This window comes from Petromyzon marinus, chromosome 41, assembly GCF_048934315.1.
Source record: "Petromyzon marinus isolate PM22_M1 ecotype Great Lakes invasive population chromosome 41, UKy_Petmar_22M1.pri1.0, whole genome shotgun sequence".
NCBI lineage: Eukaryota > Metazoa > Chordata > Hyperoartia > Petromyzontiformes > Petromyzontidae > Petromyzon > Petromyzon marinus.
The window spans coordinates 11,485,619-11,508,525 of record NC_133707.1 but is presented as its reverse complement, the minus strand read 5'-3'; the positions used below and the strand labels follow the sequence as shown (position 1 = coordinate 11,508,525).

The 22,907-nt window shown below is 53.7% G+C and overlaps 1 protein-coding gene across 7 annotated transcripts in view; it reads left to right on the top strand.

The window, feature by feature from the left end:
* Positions 1-22,907, top strand: part of LOC116950878 (uncharacterized) — a 236,210-nt gene that overhangs the window by 167,450 nt on the left and 45,853 nt on the right. For all 7 annotated transcript variants that reach the window (XM_032969004.2, XM_076073392.1, XM_032969006.2 and 4 more), the window contains 4 exons: positions 2,093-2,227; positions 2,888-3,001; positions 8,787-8,869; positions 14,158-14,266. In XM_032969004.2, coding sequence (XP_032824895.2) covers positions 2,093-2,227; positions 2,888-3,001; positions 8,787-8,869; positions 14,158-14,266 — 441 coding nt within the window. The remainder of the gene's footprint in view (positions 1-2,092; positions 2,228-2,887; positions 3,002-8,786; positions 8,870-14,157; positions 14,267-22,907) is intronic.

Genomic DNA, 22,907 nt, shown 5'->3' with positions numbered 1-22,907 from the left:
GTGTGTGTGTGTGTATGCACAGAATGGACGGACGAATACATTTTTTGGACGGGGGGCTGGGGGAATGGGTGGGGGAGAGGTGGGGCGGGGACAGCGGCCATTGTGAGTTTCATCCTTTGTTGGCCTTTGACCTCTTGAAATGAGCACCCATCACCGGGCGGAAGGACCTATCAGTCTTCCCGTAAAAGAACCGCCGTCGCCTCCCCCAACCCCCGCATGAAAGAAAAAAACAACAACCCCGTTCCCAAAACAGTTTGAAGAGGTACGGCAGTGGAGAGTAGGCGCGCGGAACCGCGTCGTTACTCACTCGCGATCGAGGTGCCGCGGGGCGAGCGCCGTTCATCGCTCGCGTCCCCCGCGCTGCCCCGAGCTCAGCGGCTCGTGCCGTTCGTGCGCGTCCGGCACCGAGCGAACTCCTCGGACGACCCCAACCCCCCCCCCCCCCCCCCACTCGCAGTCTCCGTTAATTCGGCCACGCGGGGAGTTGGATTATGCCGGAATTGGTTGGCATTGTTCGAATTCGAGTGTCACTTGGAAATTGTGTTGATGCACAACCTAATGCGGGGTAGCGGTCATTTCACTTGATGGAAATTTCCCGATTCCATGGCAGTGATCAGTCTTATCAGTGGGTGAAGATGCACTGTTGAGTTTGTACACAGTAGTACCGATTATATTGACCTCGGTGGTAAGAATAAGGAATAGTGGTCAAGAATAGCGACCAAGTGGCAGTGAAGGGATGGAGGGCTTCAGAGAGGATGTCTGCCGAGCAGTTGGAACGATGAAATCACCTCGTGTGCAGGTGCTTGGTTAGATGGCATGAGGAGACCTTCATCCACCACTGGATTGATCATGGGTAGTGATGATGGCCCTCGAGATATGATGGGTCTGAGTCAACACGCGACCGGAGTTTGAACTCTCGCGATCTTGCGATCGTGAGCAGGCATCACTCTGCCGTGGTGCCCGTCAGATATTTACAGAATTTGTCAAGCCCTCTCGCACGGGAGGGCACACTGTGTGTGCGTGTGCTTCCCCACACGGGGTGATTGATTTAGCAGGGAAAAAATGATGGCTCTGAGCTGCGGAGGGACGCGCGGGGCAAGACGTGTGAGTTAATGCACCTGCCGCTGCTGCTATCAATGGCAAGGACACCTGAAGTGCCGACACGGCAGCCAGGGCCGCGCTTTGTTCACGTCTTGGCTGAAATGCGGCGCATTCTGTAGCCTTGGTGCACTCCGGAGGATATTGCTCTGAGCTCCGGGTCATCGATGCGAGTGCCCCATGCTGAGTGCTCAACTTCCCTCTGCCAGAGCCAGCCAGCCTCCGGTTTTTCCGCACGCTTGGGGCACGTCTCTCCTGCGTTTTCTCCATCCTTCGATTTCCGCAAACATCTCCGCCTCGTTACCTCCTTGTTCCCTCTGTTAGTCTTAATTTTGTATACCTCTCCTCCCTGTGTCTCCATGGCTATCACACTGTCTCTCAGTGGGTTTATCTATATTGTGTCTGTTTGTGTCTAACAGTGCTTGCCGCAACAGTCTGGTAAAGGCTGTATGGGGGAGCTTTGTCTTTGTCTGTCGATGGGTCCGTCGGTAGTTGTCTTTTTCAGCTTGTCTCTAAATTTGTCTGACCGTCCACATACAGTCTCTTTTTCTGTCTGTCTGTCTCTGCCTTCCTTTCCCACGGCGTACACGTCGTCTCTCTGTCCATTTTCCTGTCTCTGTCTGTCACGTGCCTTGCTCACCTCGTTTGTAAGTTGCGCAACATTACGTAAGAACCTTGCACCCATTCCCGTTATCGAGGACTGGCCGTGTGCCTCGGTCTTCCTAGTGCTCTGATGTTCGTGAAAATGCGCCGGCTACGAAGTTCAGATCGAGTTGTCCCGAGGCCCCAAACCTTGTTTGGTTCACATTTGCCACTGCTGGTCGTGTGCATGGCTCAGGGCTCAAACTCGGACGGTCACTAACCACTGAAACACTGCTCTCCCCACCACCCGCCACTCTCGCGCGCACACACACACGCACGCTCACACGTACACACTCACGAACACGTGCTGTGCCGCACACGCACACACACACACACCCGTGTGCTCCCCCAGTCCATGTTCAGCCAGTTTGAGTACAGCGAGAAGAAGGCGCTGCACTCGGACGCGCTGCGCTCGGCGCTCGCCGAGACGTTCAAGGACGAGGACCGCTTCCAGCTGGGCCTCATGGAGGACGCGGCCGAGTGCTTCGTGAGTCGCCACTCACCCCCCCCGCCTCGCTCACCCCGCCTCGCTCCCCGCTCACTTGAGAGAGACGAGAGAGACGGCAGAGCACTCGGGGGGGTCACACCGGGTCATCGGCGACGGCCACCGCTCCCGTGCCGACGTGCGCGTGGGTGGCCGAGCCGGGGCCACGGCCCCATCGCCTGCCCCTGCTCAGTGCTCCCCGTCGGCCGCTCGATCTGGTCAGGGGGCGATCCTTCACTTCCCCCTTGCTGCACAATGTGCAGCACCGGCCGCAGCAGTCCACATTCACGCTTCGGGCTGACTCCCCGGACGCCCCCACCGGTCCTCGTTGTCGGCCGGCCGTGCAGCGACGTTGAACATGGTTCGGTAGAGACCAATCAAGGCTCTGCGTCTTTGCGTTTCAGTTGCTGATCCGTGTCCCCCGTGTCCAGTGTAGACTCGTGTCACTGGACACAGGGATACGGGCGATGCGACCGAGACGCTCGGGGTGGGTGGACGATGCAGGGTTGTCGGCGAAGACCTTGGTGCTTGTGGCACTGAAGATGTTATCGACTGAGGCCTGACACCGGGCTTTCAACTTTGCTTCACCATTTCGTAACTCTCACTTCTGACGCTGACGCGAGGCCTATGGGTGTGCGGTGCCGTGTGCCCTCCCTCCCGCAGGAGAACCTGCTGCTGAGAATCCACTTCCACCTGGTGGGCGACGTGCGGGAAGACCTGTGCACCGCGCGCCACTGCGTTACGCATCAGAAGTTCGCCATGAACATGTTTGAGCAGGCGAGTGCGGGGGAGAGGGGACCTCCTTCTGTGTTGGGGCCTGTGTGTGAAAGTTTTGGCGCAGCGTGAAATTTTTGCCCTCCATAAGTGCGACGCCAAACCAAACTAAATGAAACTATTTTTATTTCACCAAGTAACGCCCACTGAGCTATTAGTCAATTTGTCGGAAGTGACCTGGCCACAAATGCTAGTTTAACGAAGTCACTTATTACGTTTTAGCCAACACTCTAAAACACGTGTTCATTCTAAACATTGAGGGAAAAACCAGGAGGTAAAGTGCGGTGCTGGCCACCCACCCCTCGTGTGCCGTGCCGGCCTCCATAGGTGCTCGCGAGCAGCACTTACCCCAACAGTCTGTTAAGGCTACACGGGAGATACACACACGCACACGCGCGTGCTTGATGTGGGGGTTTAATCACCGTCATCATCATCGGCCATGATCAATCCACTGCTGGATAAAGGCCTCCCCCCAAGCCCTTGTCTCCCCCCCTGGCAGGGCCCACAGGGCAAATATTATGGTTGTATTATTACGCCTGTTATGATTGTTGTTGTCGTGCGTTGTGTAACTCGGCACGTGGACTCCGCTACCACAACAGCCCGCGGGTCATCCAAAGCCCTTCTGGAGGATTGCAACTTACTAGTAAAATAAATAATAATACCTGCAGCTTTTTAGAAGAAAATGGAAAGAGGTCTCGCTCAGACAGATGGGAGTCACCGCTAGCGGTTCTCTTTATTTAATTAATTATTCCTCGGTTTGTTTGTTTTCTAGATGAGTAATTATCATGAGCAGCATCATGTCAGCCGCTTAGGACAAGGACTCTTCACTTTGGGATCTCCCCTTGGGAGCGATGCCAGGAACCCACACTAATTTATGACAATGACAGAGATTCCCCGTATAGCGTTAACGGACTGTTGGGGCAAGTGCTGTTAGTGAGCACCTATGAAGGGCCGGCATGGCACACGAGGGGGTGGGTGGCCAGCACCACTCCCGCTCGCCTTTTTCTCTCCAGTGGCGATGTCTACACACTGTACCGGGTACTCATTTGAGGCTGAGTTGACCTACGGGAGGCCTGAGACCGGTCCACATCATCACTGGGGTTGGTGGCCGCTGAGCGGGAATCGAACTTGGGTCCCGTTGTTTGTAGCACAGCGTGCTAACCACTATGCCACCGCTCCCCACACTGGATGTTACTCTCACCTCGTTGCACGCCACACAGGATCAGGCTATTGTGAGTTGGTCCACAGGTACCAGAGTTTAAAAATCCCATATAGGCTGGCTTGGGGGTGGCATCAGCAGGCTCACAATGTGTGTGTCGGAGCACTGAGACAGCAACATCCTAAGATTCAGGGGTCGTGTCACCCTTGACAAAGACAGTTTTCCCTGCGTAGCGTGTGGTGCCACGGTCCAAATTTGCCACATTTGAAATATTCTTGGCAATTACTCAATTGGAATATTCGTGGAAATCATCATCCCCTTACTGGAAAATCCTCGGTAGAACCCTGGTGCTTTCCTGGGTAAACAAGCTGAATAATAACAATAATATACAATAATACTTTATTCGTGTATTTATATGGCGTCTAAATTTGACCGCATCTCAAAGACGCAGTACAGAAGCAGCGGGACTACTTATAAGGACATAGAGAGGCAGTCTACATTGGTGAATAATTGTCAAACAACCCCCCCATTAGCAAAACAACTTGGGTTAGGCCTTCATCCAGCATTGGATTGACAGTCGGTTTACTTTGTGAACGACGAGGCAGGATTGTTGTTGCCTTGAGGAATTTCCACAGACAGCACCTACGACATCCTGCCCGGTACGCAGGATGTCGTAGGTTCGATCCCGACCGTGATGCCTCTATTTTTGGAGTTTGCTTGTTCTCCCTGTGGTCACATGGATTTTTCTCCGGGTCTTTTGGTTTCTCCCTCCACATTTATAATCAGCACACATTTAGAGTATTTGACTACTGCTATAACATTCCACATGATGATAAGCCACTTCGTTGGGCTATTATTTGTGGCCATGTCTCTTCTGAAACATAGCTATATAGCTCGGTGGCCTTACCTGGTAAAATAAAAAGTTCAGTCTGTTATCTGCAAGCCTCTGTGACCCTTTCGTTCAGCCATGACCCCATGTGGTCACTGGCACGTTGGCTTCCAGCCGTCAGAGTACCACGGTCATCTCGAGACTCGCATGGCCACTCCCCCCCCACTTCAATTTCCCCCCCCCCCCCCCCCCTCAATCTCCCCTCAGTGGGATGGCCATCACCTCCTCGTGCGGCTCTAAAATCTCATCACGGCATTTCCCGTTCCCCTACAAAGCGGGCGGGCGGGCGGGTGGGCCGGCATTCGGGCGGGCGGGCGGGTGGATGGGCGACCACCCCCCGCGCGCTCTCATTCCCGCTGAGCGCGCTTAGGCAACACTGCGGTTATTTCACCTCGGGCGCCTGTGCAAAACCAAAAATAAAAAAAATCGCGTGTGCGGGGAAATAACAAAAGAACACAAGACAACATGGCGCCCACGCGGTCATGTGGGCACAATTGATCGTGGCTCTTGGATGTAAAGTGCCAATCGAAAAAAAACCTTTCGGCCTGCTTTCTAGAATGCCGAGCAAAGCAAAAAAAATCCAACAACTCCACACAGTAACACACGTCGGCGTTGTAAAGGTCAAATTATATCCACGGCTGGGTAACGGGGACGTCTGGTGGGCGCGCCGCCGCCGCTGTGTGCCCGGGCGCTCACAGCGGGCGGCTCGTAACCACATTAAGCGCACTTGACGGGGCTTCACTGCGTGTGCCCTTTTAAAATGCTCGGCCGCTCAGCATCCCGCGTGGTCGCTCGGGAGTTGTCTTTTTTTATTTTAGGCCAGAAAACTTTCATCCAAGCCGAGGCGTTCGTGCCGTGTTCGGCGTTGTGCTCGTCATAACTCCTCATGGGTCACGAGATCGGCCTTCAGAGATCACACGGCTTAGCTGTGGCCTTGCGTCCGGCTTGCTGATGAGAGCTTAAACAAGTGAAATGTGTGAGCCTGTTTCCCATGCTGGTAAAGTTGAGCAGCTCTTGGCAGTGAGTATATCTGTACAATTTAAAAGCGTGTTTTGGTCGTAACTCGGTAAGAGTCTGCCAAGACAACCCAGAGAATTGAACTGTTTGCCTGGCTCCTTGTGGATCTCGTGCAAACTGACTCAACCCAGCGACCCACCGACCCACCCAACCCCAACTCGCCTCCACCCCCCCAACCCATCGCTCGCGCAACATGCCCGCGCGACTTGGGGCGCCGGTTCCAATCGTGTTTTTTCGGGGTCAGCCGCCGTGGGGAGCGCTCGCTTTGACGGGGGCGCGGGCCCCGCGCTCACGCTCGGCACGTGGACAACGCTCGGCACTAAAATCTGAAGCGAGTGCGGAAGCGGCCGTTCCAGCAGCGCCCCGCGGTCGGAGCGCGCGCCCGTTGTATGTGCACTCACATGTTCACCACGTCTCCGGCCGAAGCGAAAATCCATCGCTCCTGGGAATATTTGGGAACGCTTGGCGATGTGGGCTTTGGCGGTTGGTCTTGTGCCGGTGTGCCGGTGTGCCGGTGTGCTGGTGTGCCGGTGTGCCGGTGGGCCGGTGGGGCGGGTGGGGGAAGCCGACGCTCGCTTGTGCGCGTGCCCATTGGAGTTTGTTACCAGATTTCCATTACGGTAATAGTCCGCGTCGCCCCCCCCCCCCCCCCCCCGGTTACGCGGCCGAGTGCCGTGCACTTAATTTAATTTAACGACACGTGACCCCACGCAACCTTTTGGGACGCGTCGCAGCCCGTGCCGCCGGACTGAGGATGCCACCCCACTCGACGCCCCCTCCCCCACTTCTCTCTCGTTAGTTGGGCTGCTCCTGCTGCTGCTGCTGCTGCCGCCGTCGCTGCTGCAGCTGCCGGGCGTGTAGACAGAACCCGTGCGGGTGACGTCTGCGGAGGAGTGGCGCTCGTTTAGCAATCGCTCTCCGGGCCACCGTGCGCCGTCGTGCTGATGCCCGCCAATGCCTCCGTGTCAGCTCGCGGAGCCAAGCGCCGGATTTGCCGCCCACCGCCTCTCCCCCCCCCCAGCCCCCCCGCCCCCCTCCCCCGACCCCCGCCTTCTGCACGGTGTTCCATTTGACTGGCCAGCGATGTCACGCTGCGTGTGAATGAACACGCCATTGAGTCCCCGCATGCGCCAGTCCTGACCGTGGCATGACGAGTGCTGGCTGGCACAGGAGAGGGAGGGGTCTAGTGCCATGTCAGCACACCGAATTTCCACGGCCGAAGCGTTAGCTTGGAATCTCGGTTTTAGTCTCCCGTGATTAAATCAGGTTCCCGAAATTGTCTGAGCGTGGTCACAGAAAATCCAATCGCGTAAAAATATATTTATCAGTTTGTTCCAGCTCTGGAAATAAAGATTTGGAATGGGGGCAACCCTTCCGTGACACCGTCTTCCTGGCCCTATAGCCTGACACAGGGTGATCTACTATTCAATTGTTTTTTTTTTCCAATCCTAGAACGTCAGTGAGCTCCTGGCCCCCCCCCCCCCCACCGCCTTAGGACTATCAACAGAGGATGATAGGTTATTTGATAAAGGAGACACTTGGACTCTTCGTCCGACTGTACATATGTGACATTGTGTAGACATGCGTGTATAGTTAACAACAACCACCACGGTGGTGGTACGTGCCGTGCGTGTGTGGTTCACAACCACCACGGTGGTGGTACATGCCATGCGTGTGTAGTTCACAACAACTACCACGGTGGTACGTGCCGTGCGTGTGTAGTTCACAACAACCACCACCGTGGTGGTACGTGCCGTGCGTGTGTAGTTCACAACAACCACCATGGTGGTACGTGCCATGCGTGTGTAGTTCACAACTACCACCATGGTGGTACGTGTCGTGCGTGTGTGGTTCACAACCACCACGGTGGTACGTGCCGTGCCTGTGTAGTTCGCAACCACCACCACCATGGTGGTACGTGCCATGCGTGTGTAGTTCACAACAACTACCACGGTGGTACGTGCCATGCGTGTGTAGTTCACAACAACAACAACCACGGTGGTGGTACGTGCCGTGCGTGTGTATTTCACAACAACCACCACGGTGGTGGTGGTACGTGCCGTGCTGAGATGGTGCTGTTGATGTGCGTCCCACGAGTGTGACTGCGTTAATGCCTTTAACGCTCCTACGGTGATGACGACGTCTGTTATGCGCTTAACGCGATGGCGGAGTTGCGTGCTGTAGTCACGTGGGCAAAGCAGAGTTTTTATTTCCCAAAAAAGAGAAATTCTAGGCCTCGATTTGAACATGGGCAGGAGGTCACCCACACGGGTGACTAGGGGGAGTTATATTCTTGGTTCTTTCGGTAAAGTCACGTAGAAGGGAAACAATAAAATAATAAAAATATAAAACAATAAAATTATCACGACGTTTCGACTGCAACACAAGCAATCATCATCAGGTGTGACTTTTCATCTTCTTGGTTCTTTCGGTAAAGTCACGTAGAATGTTACTTTACCGAAAGAACCAAGAATATGAATCGCTGCAGTCACGAAAGCTTTAAATCAAAATTTAGGGGGAGTTTGTGAGAGAACCATGGGCGACGGTCCCCCACCGGGGAAAGTTTGACGGAGATCCTTGGTGGCCAGAGCATGAGAGCATGTCGTGGGGACTACCCTCCCCCCTTAAAGATGACCGTTGTGGACGTAAAGGTCACGTCATGCCAACACGGCAGGGCTGGGTTGCGCTGATATGCGACCGTGTTGCCGTCTGTGCCTGTGCAGTGCGTGTGCAGCCGCTGCGGGGCCACGTCGGACCCGCTCCCCTTCGTGCAGATGATCCAGTACGTGTCCACCACGGCCCTCTGGTGAGTGACGATATTGCAAGCGGTGGGGGTCGACGGGCGGGCGGGCGGGCGGGCGAGCGAGCGGATGCTGCCATGGCTTCAACATCTGTGCCTGGAAGGCATCCTTCTTGGCCTTGCCACATCTTCCATCCTGGCACTGATCTTGTTAGTACCAGGCTCCTGGACACGAGACTTTGCACATATGCCTCTTTATCACAAGTCCACCGTGTTATAATAATAGCGCCATATTTATCCAGGAATTCCTAGACTTGAGGAGTATTTTGGACGGTGCCTTGTTGATTGTTTCAAAGTGTAGAAGGAGAACCTGCTGATGGTGTGATGCTCACAGCATTCATAGAGAATATGCCAGAAACCCACTTGCTACATTAACACCTTAGAGTCTCAAACACGTGATCATGTCCATAATAGAGGTTTTTTGGGGGTTGGATCGCGTAAATATATAAATGTGTCGGTAAAACCGCCACCACCCGACACAGCCAACTAGTAAGGGTTGTCACGTAAACAGAACATGACAATTCGTCACTAGTACAGCACACCGGTGTGTTGGAGAGCCAAGCCACAACATTTACAATCTGAGTACGACGTTTCACCAGTAATTACAACCAGCTTCATCAGGCGACTGCCACATTTCTTCTTGAGTGAAATTGGGGGGGGGGGGAATTATAATGTATATAAATAATTATAATTTTATATAAATAATTATAATGTATATAAATGACAATGGGTATCCGTTTGCCGTTTGGGTTATTTTGTGGTAATTAACGTACATTCTTGATACGCATTATGCAAGGCCATTGTTTTTATACATCCTGTAGATTGTGTGTACTAAAATAGCCGTACCAACGGTAATCCCTACTGCAGTATGGTGACCTGTATAGGCATGCATTTAAACAATGTGGTATTTGATGATTCTCTTCCAAGCAGCGCTAAGTCTGTAGCTATCCGAACGGTGACAATTTATTGTCTTTCTCTTGTGACAGCATTCGCATAAACTACTCTTGCTGCCGTACACCGGCGTCTCAGTGGTCACTCGAGACGCCGGCGTCGTGAGTGACCACTGGGGGGGGGGGGGGCGGGGCGACCATGGGGTGCGGCGCCATTCCTTTGAGGGTCACGGTCCACTTTGAACGTCGACCGCCAACTGAAGTGCACAATACATTCTTCAGAAGCACTCCCAATCGGCTCCTGTCCACCTCTTTATTGCATCTTTTTGCTCCTGGCCCAAACTTCCCTAACTGCCCCAAGTGTCCAGTTAGAGATGCCTGCTTGCCCGTTACACCGGGAGTCCGAACGAGGGACGCGGGCATTAGTTAGAGACGTCACGTTGACGGTCCAGGAAACCCGAGTGGCCTCGCGCCAGTACGCGGCGTCGCCGGAAGGGACGACGGCCCGGCGTTCCGAGACCAGCGATGGGAGCGGCAGCCGCAGGCGAGGACGTCCCCCGGTTGCGGGGCGTCCACCGAGGAGATGGAGCAATCAAATCGGCTCGTGTGTAGGAGCAAGAGAGATTGCGGCCATCGTCACGCACGTCCGACTAGCACGAATGGCCACATACGGTGCCGGAGAAGTTCAACGTACATGACTGGTGACGGTGATGAAGATGAGGTTAGGCACTGGTACCCTTTGAGAGGAGCGCTGTGTGGTGCACGCACAGCGCTAACCGCGCTTAACCGCAGCCCTGAATGATGGCGGCGCGGGCTGTGGGTGTGCGTTACGCCATTTAGGCGTGCCAGCATTGGTAATTGCAGTGTGAAGCGCCCCTTAATCCGCCTAGGCTATAATTCACGTGTCGTGTTAGGCGTGCGCAAAATAATGAATTGCCCTTAAATCAGCGTGGCCCCGACAGCACGCGCAATTTAAAGTTGTCTCTCGAATGTCTTCATTAGATAGCGTGCACGTCCTCGCGCATAACGCTTTCATCCGCAGTGACCTTAGCTGTCATGCATCATTAATGAATCAATTTTTACAAAAATATTATTAATGTCAAGTCACGTTACGCAACGCGCACGCACGCTCACGCACGCACGCTCACGCACGCACACGCACGCTCACGCATGCACGCTCACGCTCCTTCTCCTGCCGGCGCTGCCCGGCGCTGCGGTGTTTGCGCTTGCTGCCTCCGCCGCCACGGCGACGAGGCGTCGCGCGTCGCCACACCCTCATCGCTGCTGCCGCTGCAGCCACCTCTCCTCCTGCCGCTCCTGCAGCCGTCTCTTCCACTGCCTCGCCGCTACTTCTGTTCCCTTCTTTCTCGGTCCCCACTCCGGAGTTGGTTTTATCTCTCGTCAGCTGTTCCCGTCACCGTGTCCTGCCCGTTTCCACTCGATTTTATTTGCTTTAACGGCAGCGGCAGCGACAGCGGTGTGACGCCTTCCCTTCTCTGTGCATCTGTGGACGGTTGAATGTGTGCTCGGTGTTGTGACATGTAAGAGGATAGTGTCGCAGCCTTCCTTCAGCGGACAGGTTTGTCGGAGGTTGAAATCCAGAAAGCTTGCCAGCTGAACGTCCCCAAGTTAACCTGTGGCCACTCAGGAGTTTGTCCCAAGCGAGGAGCGGTTTGCTGCACGGTGGACGTGTTTCCCCGGACGCTCGCGCTCCATAGCTTAGCGGCACTCCACGGTAACACTCTAGGCCGGTATCTTTGTTACGATCTGAAAAAAGATGCAACCCAAACAACACTGATTCCGTTTTTATGACATACGTTTATGGTCATCGGAACGGAGTAGGAAGAAAAACTAAAACAACATAACTATTTACCAAGGCTCCCACAAGGCCATGCACAGTTTGGCACCAGCTCCGTTTGGCACCAGCTGTCGTCGAGTGCGGTTGTGTCGTTCCAGTTCTCTGCGGTGCTATGCCTTTCTCAATAAAATTCACGCTAACCGCTTGCGTATTCTGAGATTCAGCGGTGAACGGGATAACACCATCGTGCAACTCGCCGACGTCTCGGAACGGGAAGAGGTTAATTGCCATCTGTAAACGATGAGAAAACCTCTCATCATCCGCAACAGAAACATGTCCCTTGCCCACATTTTTATGATTTATTCATGGTGGTCGAGGACAAAAATTACTGCAATGCAGTTTTTTTTCTGAGCGAGTGGTTTTGCATAATGCACATTGGAGCTGCTTGTCCCGAGCTGCTGCTAGTGAATGACATGTGAGGTTCCATTGACGTAAGTTGCGATGAAGCCGGATTAAACAATCCAGCATTCGCGCTGCCACACCGTCTCTAGAGCAAGTAGCGGAAATCTTTGTGAAATATAAATGTGTGTGTATATAGTGAATGTTTTCTATGAGCGAGGATTCAGACTTGCGCTAGGCAGCCCAGGATGCACGAGACTGCTCCGTGGCTGCAACGTAAAGAGCTGGCGTGTAGTCATTCGGCCACCTCGAGATTTCTTTGACAGACACAAAATTTAAAGAGACTACCTGCCGTTAGCTTAAACTCCACGATCGCTCTCTCGTGATTTTTTTTCTGCCCATTTTTAACGACTCGCGCGCCTCTCAGCCGTGGCAGTCGGAGTTTACACGCCCGCGGCTTAACGGCAGCGGAACGCTGCGGAAGTTTTGCTTAATTGGTACCTTCAGTGCACGTGAATGATGGGGCTGCTTTCGTGTGTCTCGGAAAGTAAATGGCCATCGATTTCAGAGAAACCAAATTCGGTGGTTTTGCAGGTTTTTGTTGCCTTAATGCACCGCTTGGCAGACGCCAGCAATGATGATAATGATGGGTAATGCATTAGCGTCGGGCAGCCGAGTGGTTGTCATGGGGCAGCTGAAGTGCCCTGGTGGTCAGCACTCAACGGCCGCTGGGCGATTCTCGGGCAGAGCTCCCGGTTGTGAATTCCCACAAACCGCCCGGTGATTTCCTGCGCAGGATTCTCCGGGAGCGCAACGTCGATTGCAAAGTGACCGTTGACAAGGCGTAGATATACGTGGATATTTACTCTTAAGCGTAGGCCTAGGCTGCCCGTCACGTCGCCCTGGTTTATTTCACGGCGTCCTGGAGTGCGGAAGATTTTCCACGCCGTGCAAAAATTATTCTCCCGTGTGTCTATTATGAATGCGTTATTAATGCTCCAGCAATGAATATTGTAATGATGCGGAGACCTCCAAGCTTCTTTCATAATTCAACAAAAGTTATTCGGAGATTCTGCGTTCACAGTGGTGCACAAGCGCAGTTAACCAAATAAACAACTCATCGCGTTCCGTGTCAACACTGCGGCCTTAAAAGTACGAATTTATAGCGGGTCACGTTTCGGGCACTTGGCCCTTTCTTGTGTGCTCATGAGGAAGGGCCATTGTCTGAAACGTTACCTGTTAGGAATGTTATTGAGGCCCCACGGTGGCGAGATCTTTACTCCGTCGCCTGGTATACAGGACGTTGTGGGTTCGATCCCGACCCTGATGCCTGCTGTATATTTGGAGTTGGCGTGTCTCTCTCCCCGTGTCACATGGAGTTTTTTTCCGGGTCTTCCGTTTTTTCCCTCCACATTTAGAAACGTGCGTTTAGAGTATTTGGCTGCTATAAATGTCCACATGATGAACATCTTTGTTGAGATATCATTTGTGGCCAGGTCACTTCTGAAAAAGAGCTGTATAGCACAATGTGCCTTACCTGGTAAAATAAAAATTTAGTTCATGGATTAGTTTAGTGTTGAGTTTTTGTGACATCCTTTCATCGTTAGTATCGCCGATTCCTTCACGATCGTTGTGATTGACAACTGATCTGGCCGCCATGTGGCCGGGAGGTCGGAGCCATCGAATCCCCGTCAGACGGTCAAGAGGTCAAATCTGGGGCACAGATACACTTAGCCAATCATCCCTCCATGCTCGATAAAGCAAGTACCACTTGGCGAGATGTCCATAACAGTCCTGGCTGTTGTTGAGCTTGCTGTGAATGTGACTGTTGTGCTTATGGGGATCGGTAGCGTCACGGTTACCTCACTGCGCTGCGAACCCGGCGACCCGACTTCGATTCCCGCTCAGCGGCCACCAACGCCAGTGAAGATTATCTGAACTGGTCATGGGCCTCCCCTAGACGCAGCCTCAAATGATTACCTGGTGCAGTGTGTAAACATCACCACTGAGGAGACAAAGGTGGTCGGGCGTGGTGCTGGCCGCCCACCCACTTCCTCGTTTGCCGTGCCGGCCTTCATAGGTGCTCGCTGACAGCACGTGCCCCCCCAACGGTCTGTTTGGCTATACGTGGGGGGGGGGGGGGATCTTTTGTCTTTGGGCTGGGTGTAATCGTGGCTACTACCGTGCTTGTGTGTGTGGCACCACAGCGAGCAGGTGCACAGCATGATGGAGCGCCAGCAGGATCACTTCCACCCGGACATGTTTGGGGACGTCCTGCGGCAGGCGAGCACCGCCGGGGACTTCAGAGCCTGCCCCGTGAGTCTCGCACGCTCATTCACAATCGCTCGCACGCACGCTCACACACACGCACGCACGCTCACACGCACGCTCATTCACAATCGCTCGCACGCACGCTCACACGCACGCACGCACGCTCACACGTACGCTCACACGCACGCTCACACACACGTACGCTCACACGCACGCTCACACACACGTACGCTCACACGCACGCTCACACACACGCACGCACGCTCATTCACAATCGCTCACACGCACGCACGCTCACACGCACGCTCACACACACGCACGCTCACACACACGCACGCACGCTCATTCACAATCGCTCGCACGCACGCACGCTCACACGCACGCTCACACACACGTACGCTCACACGCACGCTCACACACACGCACGCACGCTCACACGCACGCTCACACGCACGCTCACACGCACGCTCACACGCACGCTCACACGCACGCTCACACGCACGCTCACACGCACACTCACACGCACGCTCACACGCACGCTCACACGCACGCTCACACGCACGCTCGCACGCACGCTCACATGCACGCTCACACGCACGCATGCTCACACACACGCGCGCTCATTCACAATCACTCGCACGCACGCATGCTCACAGTCGACACGCTCACCCACTCTCACAGTTACTCGCACGTGCGCACTGTCGCTCGCTCATGCTTAAGCTACAAAGACAAATATCCCCCGTGTAGCCTTAACAGGCTGTTGGGGGGGAAAGTGCTGTTAACAAGCACCTTTTGAAGGTGGCCGGCACCACGCACGGCCACCTTTGTCTCTCCCCCCAGTGCTGATGCTTGCATACATCGCACAAGGTACTCGTTTAACTTTTTAGTCGACCTGGGGGATCCCCAGCACCGGTTGAAATATTCGCCACTGTTATTGGTGATGAGTGAGGATCATTCTCGGGTCACCAGGTTCATCGCGCAGTGTGTTGTTAACCACGACACTCCCACTCCCCGCACACACACTTATTCACAACCTCACACTTGCACACACAAATCAAAGCAGAAGGCACAAACGTGTCCGTCTTGAACCCCTACAATAACGGCACCATTCTAATATGCGCCACGGACGTTAACTGTGGAAGGGAATCTCTCTCCACGTCCCACCAGCCCCACAACTCGTTAACAAAGACACACTCATAAAAAAATTTGATCGGCGGGGGGGGGGGGGGTGTCTGTGTGTGTGTGGAGAGCGGTGGCGCAGTGATTAGCGCACTGTGCCATGAACCCAGCGGCCCGAATTCAATTCCTTCTCAGCGGCCACCAACGCCAGTGATGATTGTATGGACCGGCCTCGGTCCTCCCCTAGGTCGACTCAGCCTTAAATGAGTATCTTGAACAACGTGCAAACATCAGCACTGGGGAGACAAAGGCGGCTGGGCATGGTACTGGCCTCCCCACCTCTTTATGTGCCGTGCCAGTCTTCAAAGAATGTCACTGACAGCACTTGTCCCAACAGTCTCTTAAAGGCTACACGGGGAATCTTTGTCTTTAAATATCGGTGGCACAGCTGTTCCTCCACGGCACTACGATCCCATGGATAACATCAGTCTCAATCTACACCTGCCCTGATCCTCCCATAGTTCAAATCAGCCTAAACAAAGCACCTATATGTATAAAGAATCAGCAGTGCGGAGACAAAGACAGCGTGCCCACTAACGAGTATGGTCTGTGAGGCTAAATGGGGGGGGTGGGGGTGGGATGTTCTGTTGCGTGTGCCGGGCCATCGTGGCGCATTGTGGCGATGGCGTTACGGAGCCGTATTGTGCAGCGTTGAGTTATCCGGGGTGGGGGATCTTTGTCCTTTGATTACCGTTAAGCTGCAATGCCGTTTGTCAACGGTGAGTCGGCGCTTGTCGGCGTGATCTCTCCCCTCGTGTGCGGTTGTTTTTCCCACTCTCTACGGTTTCCTCCCACACGCACACTCCCCCCCCCCCCAGTGAGAGTCGTTGTATGTCCACGTTGGCATTCGTTGCATCGCAAACAAACCCCGAGCTTGCTCTTCTACGGCTGGTATGCTGTGCGCACGCACGCACACACGCACGCACACACGCACGCACACACGCACGCACACAAGCATGCGCACACACACACACGCACGCACACACGGAGCACGCACACACGGAACACGCACACACGGAGCACGCACGCGCACACATGCACACCCACGCCGAGCGCGATTCCGCACTCGGCGTGGGTGTCCCAGAAAAACGCAGCCGAGGCGCCAATTGCGAGCCTCACAAACAAAATTAGTTCACAGGACTTGCGCACGGTATGCAACTTCAACGTCGTCAATTATTCAGCGTCCCATCTGCGCAAAAGCAATCTGACAGAGGAGCCCGGGAGGAAGAGGACCTGCTTCAGTTCTTTGGACCGCGCGCGATTTATGGCGCATCGAGGAGTACATTTCTACACGTCTGAACCGGCCCGGTGGCACGGTTATAAGAGTGACCTGCTCGCAATCGGAAGGTTGCGAGTTCAACTCCCGATTGGGTGGGGTTGACTCGAATCATCATTCCACGTTGTCAGAAAGTCAACGGTGGTCCTTCGGAGGAGACTTGCCACTGCCATACTAACGTCTAATTCACACCAATGGACTGTAAACGGGAGAGATGAGCACCGTCTGAATATTCACGTGAGTAGGAAATCACTTTGACTTGCTATGGTTTTGCACTGGGCAGCTCACTGCCCAGTGCAGACTTGCCCATTAAGTCAAGACCAGGTCTCCCAAGGCTAAAGTTTAAGGACACGGGCAACATGCACGCCTCGTGGCCAAGAATGAGGATTAATCCAAAGCACAAACGCATGACATTTAATCCTCACAGTCGTCCCCGCGTGCGTGCGTGCGTGTGTGCGTGTGTGTGTGTGTGCATACGCGTGTGTTTCTTTTAAGTCCATATTTCTGTTGCTGTGCCACATGAATGCCACTGTTGGGGCAGTATCTCAAAGGGCTCTCATCCGCCTAATTAGAGGACATTGATTGATCGATCGGCACGTGGCATCGATATGCAAGTCCTAGTTACATTGAAGCCAAGGGCAGGAGCAAGGTCTGAATTTTACTGGGCTTGGGGCCATCGTGAGGCCACGGCGTGGAATTATGCGGCCGCCCCATGTGCGTTCGAGTAAAAGTTTACTTGTGTAACTCGTAGGGTTTTTGTTGGTCGTTGTTATGTTTCACGGTAGACTTTTTGGGGTTCACATTTGGCTGTGTCGGTGTTGGAGGGTTTCACGACAAATGTTTGGTGGGGTCATTACATGGCCTAACCAATAAAATAAATTATGAAATCAAGTCAAAGTGTGTTTCTCCCTCCGCTGATGAGCAGTGACCTCTCTTGGCGGTTCTGAACTAGTCCACATTGCCATATAAGGCTATATGGGGGATCTTTGTCTCTGTGCCCGTGTGTGTGTGAACTGTGGCTCATCAAGTTGTAGTTGTCCCGTCGAGGCAACAGGTCGTTGTTAGCACACGCATTTGAACCGCTCTGTTCCTGCGTTCAACTCAATTGATGGACCATATTGCCTTCTTAATAGCTGGGAGATTTAAATAAGCGGATGTGAGTATAAATGGGCTGGAGCATGGGGGCGCCCGTGCGGTCTTAAAAATTAATATCTGTCACGAGCAGGGCTGACGTTAATGCGAATTGGATCAGCGCTGCTGCGTTCCAAGGTACTCATCCATTCCGTGACCGCATAGAGCGGAGAGTGATTGAGACCCGAGCCATCGCAGATTAATCTCTACATCGCGTCGCCTTTCTAAGGGGGACAATGAACATAGTGAAATCGTTATGTTTACTATTATTAATTTAGCTCCAAGGCAATTTCACACTGTGGTTGTATCGTGCGTGCGTGCGTACAACGGGTTTGGCGTCCTGTGGCGAAAACATCGCGAAGCCAGTCTCGAATTCCGAGGGGAAGTTTAAACAACTTCACTGCGGTCGTGTCCCCGCTGCCGTCTCACGCAGAGGGACGCCGTGCAGGCACGGCCATGCGGGCACGCCGGGGTATTGACGTGAAAATGTTTATCCTGTCAGAAGCCCCTGTGAGCGCGGACGCCAGGGACGTGGTGAGGCTTGGGGCGCGAAGCGAGATTGTTGATTCCCCGCCCTCCCCGCGTGGGTTTCGTTGCTGTGCTTGGCCGTGCCTCGCTCGGGGCCTCGTGTTGTTGCGAGGTTTCGCATGCGGTGCTCCGTCGCATCGCTTGATGCTGTCCAGGTGCTGCAGATTTAAGCTCCCTTGCATTTCTTCCCTGACGTGGGTCTGCCACGGTGTTTGTGGAGCTTCCGTTTGTTCTTTTCGTTTAATAACAATCACACATTTTGAATGCAATTGACGATGTGGGCGTCTTTCGCGAATCCAGAACGTGTCCGTGTATGTTTAACGTAGCTGATGGAAATGGCTTTGTTCTCGTCACGCCATGAGAATCGTGGTGAGAGGCAGGGCTCGCTGAGTGGAAGTCGGCTCGGAGGCCTGGGCAGGGCACGCGTCGTAAAAGAAGAGAGGGAAAAGCAAATGGGAGAAGGAAGGCGACGAACATGGAAGCATCAGGGCAGAGTGCGGTGAGGCAGACGAAGAGAGAGTGAGGAGGCAGCTTTGAGTGGTGAGGCCAGGACGTGAGGGAGCGTGAAGTGGAGGGGATGACCCAGGACAGGGATGGGATGAGTGTGAGCAGCAGGGAGACAGCAGAGCCCACGTGAGTGGAGAAGATGCCAGGAAGAGGAAGAAGTCATTACCGGAGAAGCATCGTCTGTGAACTCGTATGGTTATCGGAGCATAATTTCACCTCATCAGGGAGTGAACTCCGAAGATGACATCGTGTGACTGCTTCTAGAGTTAGGCCTCTACTCCCGTGTGCGTGAGGGCAGTCTGTCGACTTAACAGTGGTTTGCCACTTGTCAATCGGGGGGGAGGGTGGGAGGTCAACCGCCCACCGCCTCCCGGCAGTCGCCCTGCCCCCACCTCCCGCCTTGCCATTAAACTCAGAAATGTAATTTTCGCGCTTACCACAGCGCTGTGCCAAATTAATTGGAAATACATTTCACAGGAATAGTTTTTATCAATAAGAGGGATTTTTTGGGGGTTAGATCTCGTAAATGTAAATGTGTCCCTAAATGTGTCAACATACGCCAATTAGTCAGGTTTGTCATGTAAACAAAACGTGCCAGTTAGTTACTAGCTCAGCACACCGGTGGATTGGAGAGTAAACCCACAACATTTACAATTCGTGTAGGATTTTTGGCCTCATCAGGCGACAGCCATAATTGTGGAGAAATCCTCCTTTTTTGTGTTTGCGTTCGTGAGTAGCCAGGCTACCACCATCCATCTCGCTGTTGCTGGACAGCGCTCGTTCTGATTGCAGGTGGCTGCCTTTAGTACAATCTACAATTGTTGTACACAAAGTGTGAACCACTTGGAAGTTTCTTTTTTATCCTCTTCCCATTGGGATATTATTGCTGATGTCTCCTGAGACGACAAATGGGCAGAGTCTCTCGACGGGAAGCTGATGGGCACACCGGCCTCTGGTGGTGTCTGTGGACGAATTTAGTGGTGGACTAGTCTCTGGTGGTGTCTGTGTGGATGAATAGACTGGTGGACTAGGCTCTGGTGGTGTCTGTGTGGATGAATAGAGTGATGGACTAGTTTCTGGTGGTGTCTGTGTGGAAGAATAGAGTGGTGGACTAGTCTCTGGTGGTATCTGTGTAGATGAATAGACTGGTGGGCTAGGCTCTGGTGGTGTCTGTGTGAATGAATAGAGTGGTGGACTTGTCTCTGGTGGTGTCTGTGTGGATGAATAGAGTGGTGGACTAGTCTCTGGTGGTGTCTGTGTAGATGAATAGACTGGTGGGCTAGGCTCTGGTGGTGTCTGTGGACGAATAGACTGGTGGACTAGGCTCTGGTGGTGTCTCTGGACGAATAGACTGGTGGATTTGTCTCTGGTGGTGTCTGTGTGGATGAATAGAGTGGTGGACTAGGCTCTGGTGGTGTCTGTGTGGACGAATATAGTGGTGGACTACTCCATGGTGGTGTCTGTGTGGATGAATAGAGTGGTGGACTAGGCTCTGGTGGTGTCTGTGTGGATGAATAGAGTGGTGGACTAGGCTCTGGTGGTGTCTGTAGGCAAGTAGACTGGTGGACTAGTCTCTGGTGGTGTCTGTAGGCGAGTAGACTGGTGGACTAGTCTCTGGTGGTGTCTGTAGGCGAGTAGACTGGTGGACTAGTCTCTGGTGGTGTCTGTAGGCGAGTATACTGGTGGACTAGTCTCTGGTGGTGTCTGTAGGCGAGTATACTGGTGGACTAGTCTCTGGTGGTGTCTGTAGGTGCGTATACTGGTGGACTAGTCTCTGGTGGTGTCTGTAGGCGAGTAGACTGGTGGACTAGTCTCTGGTGGTGTCTGTAGGCGAGTAGACTGGTGGACTAGTCTCTGGTGGTGTCTGTAGGCGAGTAGACTGGTGGACTAGTCTCTGGTGGTGTCTGTAGGCGAGTAGACTGGTGGACTAGTCTCTGGTGGTGTCTGTAGGCGAGTAGACTGGTGGACTAGTCTCTGATGGTGTCTGTTATACGAGTAGACTGGTGGACTAGTCTCTGGTGGTGTCTGTAGGCGAGTAGACTGGTGGACTTGTCTCTGGTGGTGTCTGTAGGCAAGTAGACTGGTGGACTAGTCTCTGGTGGTGTCTGTACGCGAGTAGACTGGTGGACTAGTCTCTGGTGGTGTCTGTAGGCGAGTAGACTGGTTGACTAGTCTCTGGTGGTGTCTGTAGGCGAGTAGACTGGTGGACTAGTCTCTAGTGGTGTTTGTAGGCGAGTAGACTGGTGGACTAGTCTCTGGTGGTGTCTGTAGGCGAGTAGACTGGTGGACTAGGCTCTGGTGGTGTCTGTAGGCGAGTAGACTGGTGGACTAGTCTCTGGTGGTGTCTGTAGGCGAGTAGACTGGTGGACTAGTCTCTGGTGGTGTCTGTAGGCGAGTAGACTGGTGGACTAGTCTCTGGTGGTGTCTGTAGGCGAGTAGACTGGTGGACTAGTCTCTGGTGGTGTCTGTAGGCGAGTAGACTGGTGGACTAGTCTCTGGTGGTGTCTGTAGTTGAGTAGACTGGTGGACTAGTCTCTGGTGGTGTATGTAGGCGAGTAGACTGGTGGACTAGTCTCTGGTGGTGTCTGTAGGCGAGTAGACTGGTGGACTAGTCTCTGGTGGTGTCTGTAGGCGAGTAGACTGGTGGACTTGTGTCTGGTGGTGTCTGTAGGCGAGTAGACTGGTGGACTAGTCTCTGGTGGTGTCTGTAGGCGAGTAGACTGGTGGACTTGTCTCTGGTGGTGTCTGTAGGCGAGTAGACTGGTGGACTAGTCTCTGGTGATGTCTGTTGGCGAGTAGACTGGTGGACTAGTCTCTGGTGGTGTCTGTAGGCGAGTAGACTGGTGGACTAGTCTCTGGTGGTGTCTGTAGGCGAGTAGACTGGTGGACTAGTCTCTAGTGGTGTCTGTAGGCGAGTAGACTGGTGGACTTGTGTCTGGTGGTGTCTGTAGGCGAGTAGACTGGTGGACTAGTCTCTGATGGTGTCTGTAGGCGAGTGGACTGGTGGACTTGTCTCTGGTGGTGTCTGTAGGCGAGTAGACTGGTGGACTAGTCTCTGGTGTTGTCTGTAGGCGAGTAGACTGGTGGACTAGTCTCTGGTGGTGTCTGTAGGCGAGTAGACTGGTGGACTTGTCTCTGGTGGTGTCTGTAGGCGAGTGGACTGGTGGACTAGTCTCTGGTGGTGTCTGTAGGCGAGTAGACTGGTGGACTAGTCTCTGGTGGTGTCTGTAGGCGAGTGGACTGGTGGACTAGTCTCTGGTGGTGTCTGTAGGCGAGTAGACTGGTGGACTAGTCTTTGGTGGTGTCTGTAGGCGAGTAGACTGGTGGACTAGTCTCTGGTGGTGTCTGTAGGCGAGTAGACTGGTGGACTAGTCTCTGGTGGTGTCTGTAGGCGAGTAGACTGGTGGACTTGTCTCTGGTGGTGTCTGTAGGCGAGTGGACTGGTGGACTAGTCTCTGGTGGTGTCTGTAGGCGAGTAGACTGGTGGACTAGTCTCTGGTGGTGTCTGTAGGCGAGTAGACTGGTGGACTAGTCTCTGGTGGTGTCTGTAGGCGAGTAGACTGGTTGACTAGTCTCTGGTGGTGTCTGTAGGCGAGTAGACTGGTGGACTTGTGTCTGGTGGTGTCCGTAGGCGAGTAGACTGGTGGACTAGTCTCTGATGGTGTCTGTAGGCGAGTGGACTGGTGGACTAGTCTCTGGTGATGTCTGTAGGCGAATAGACTGGTGGACTTGTCTATGGTGGTGTCTGTAGGCGAGTAGACTGGTGGACTAGTCTCTGGTGGTGTCTGTAGGCGAGTAGACTGGTGGACTAGTCTGGTGGTGTCTGTAGGCGAGTAGACTGGTGGACTATTCTCTGGTGGTGTCTGTAGGTGAGTATACTGGTGGACTAGTCTCTGGTGGTGTCTGTAGGCGAGTATACTAGTGGACTAGTCTCTGCTGGTGTCTGTAGGCGAGTATACTGGTGGACTAGTCTCTGGTGGTGTCTGTAGGCGCGTAGACTGGTGGACTAGTCTCTGGTGGTGTCTGTAGGCGAGTAGACTGGTGGACTAGTCTCTGGTGGTGTCT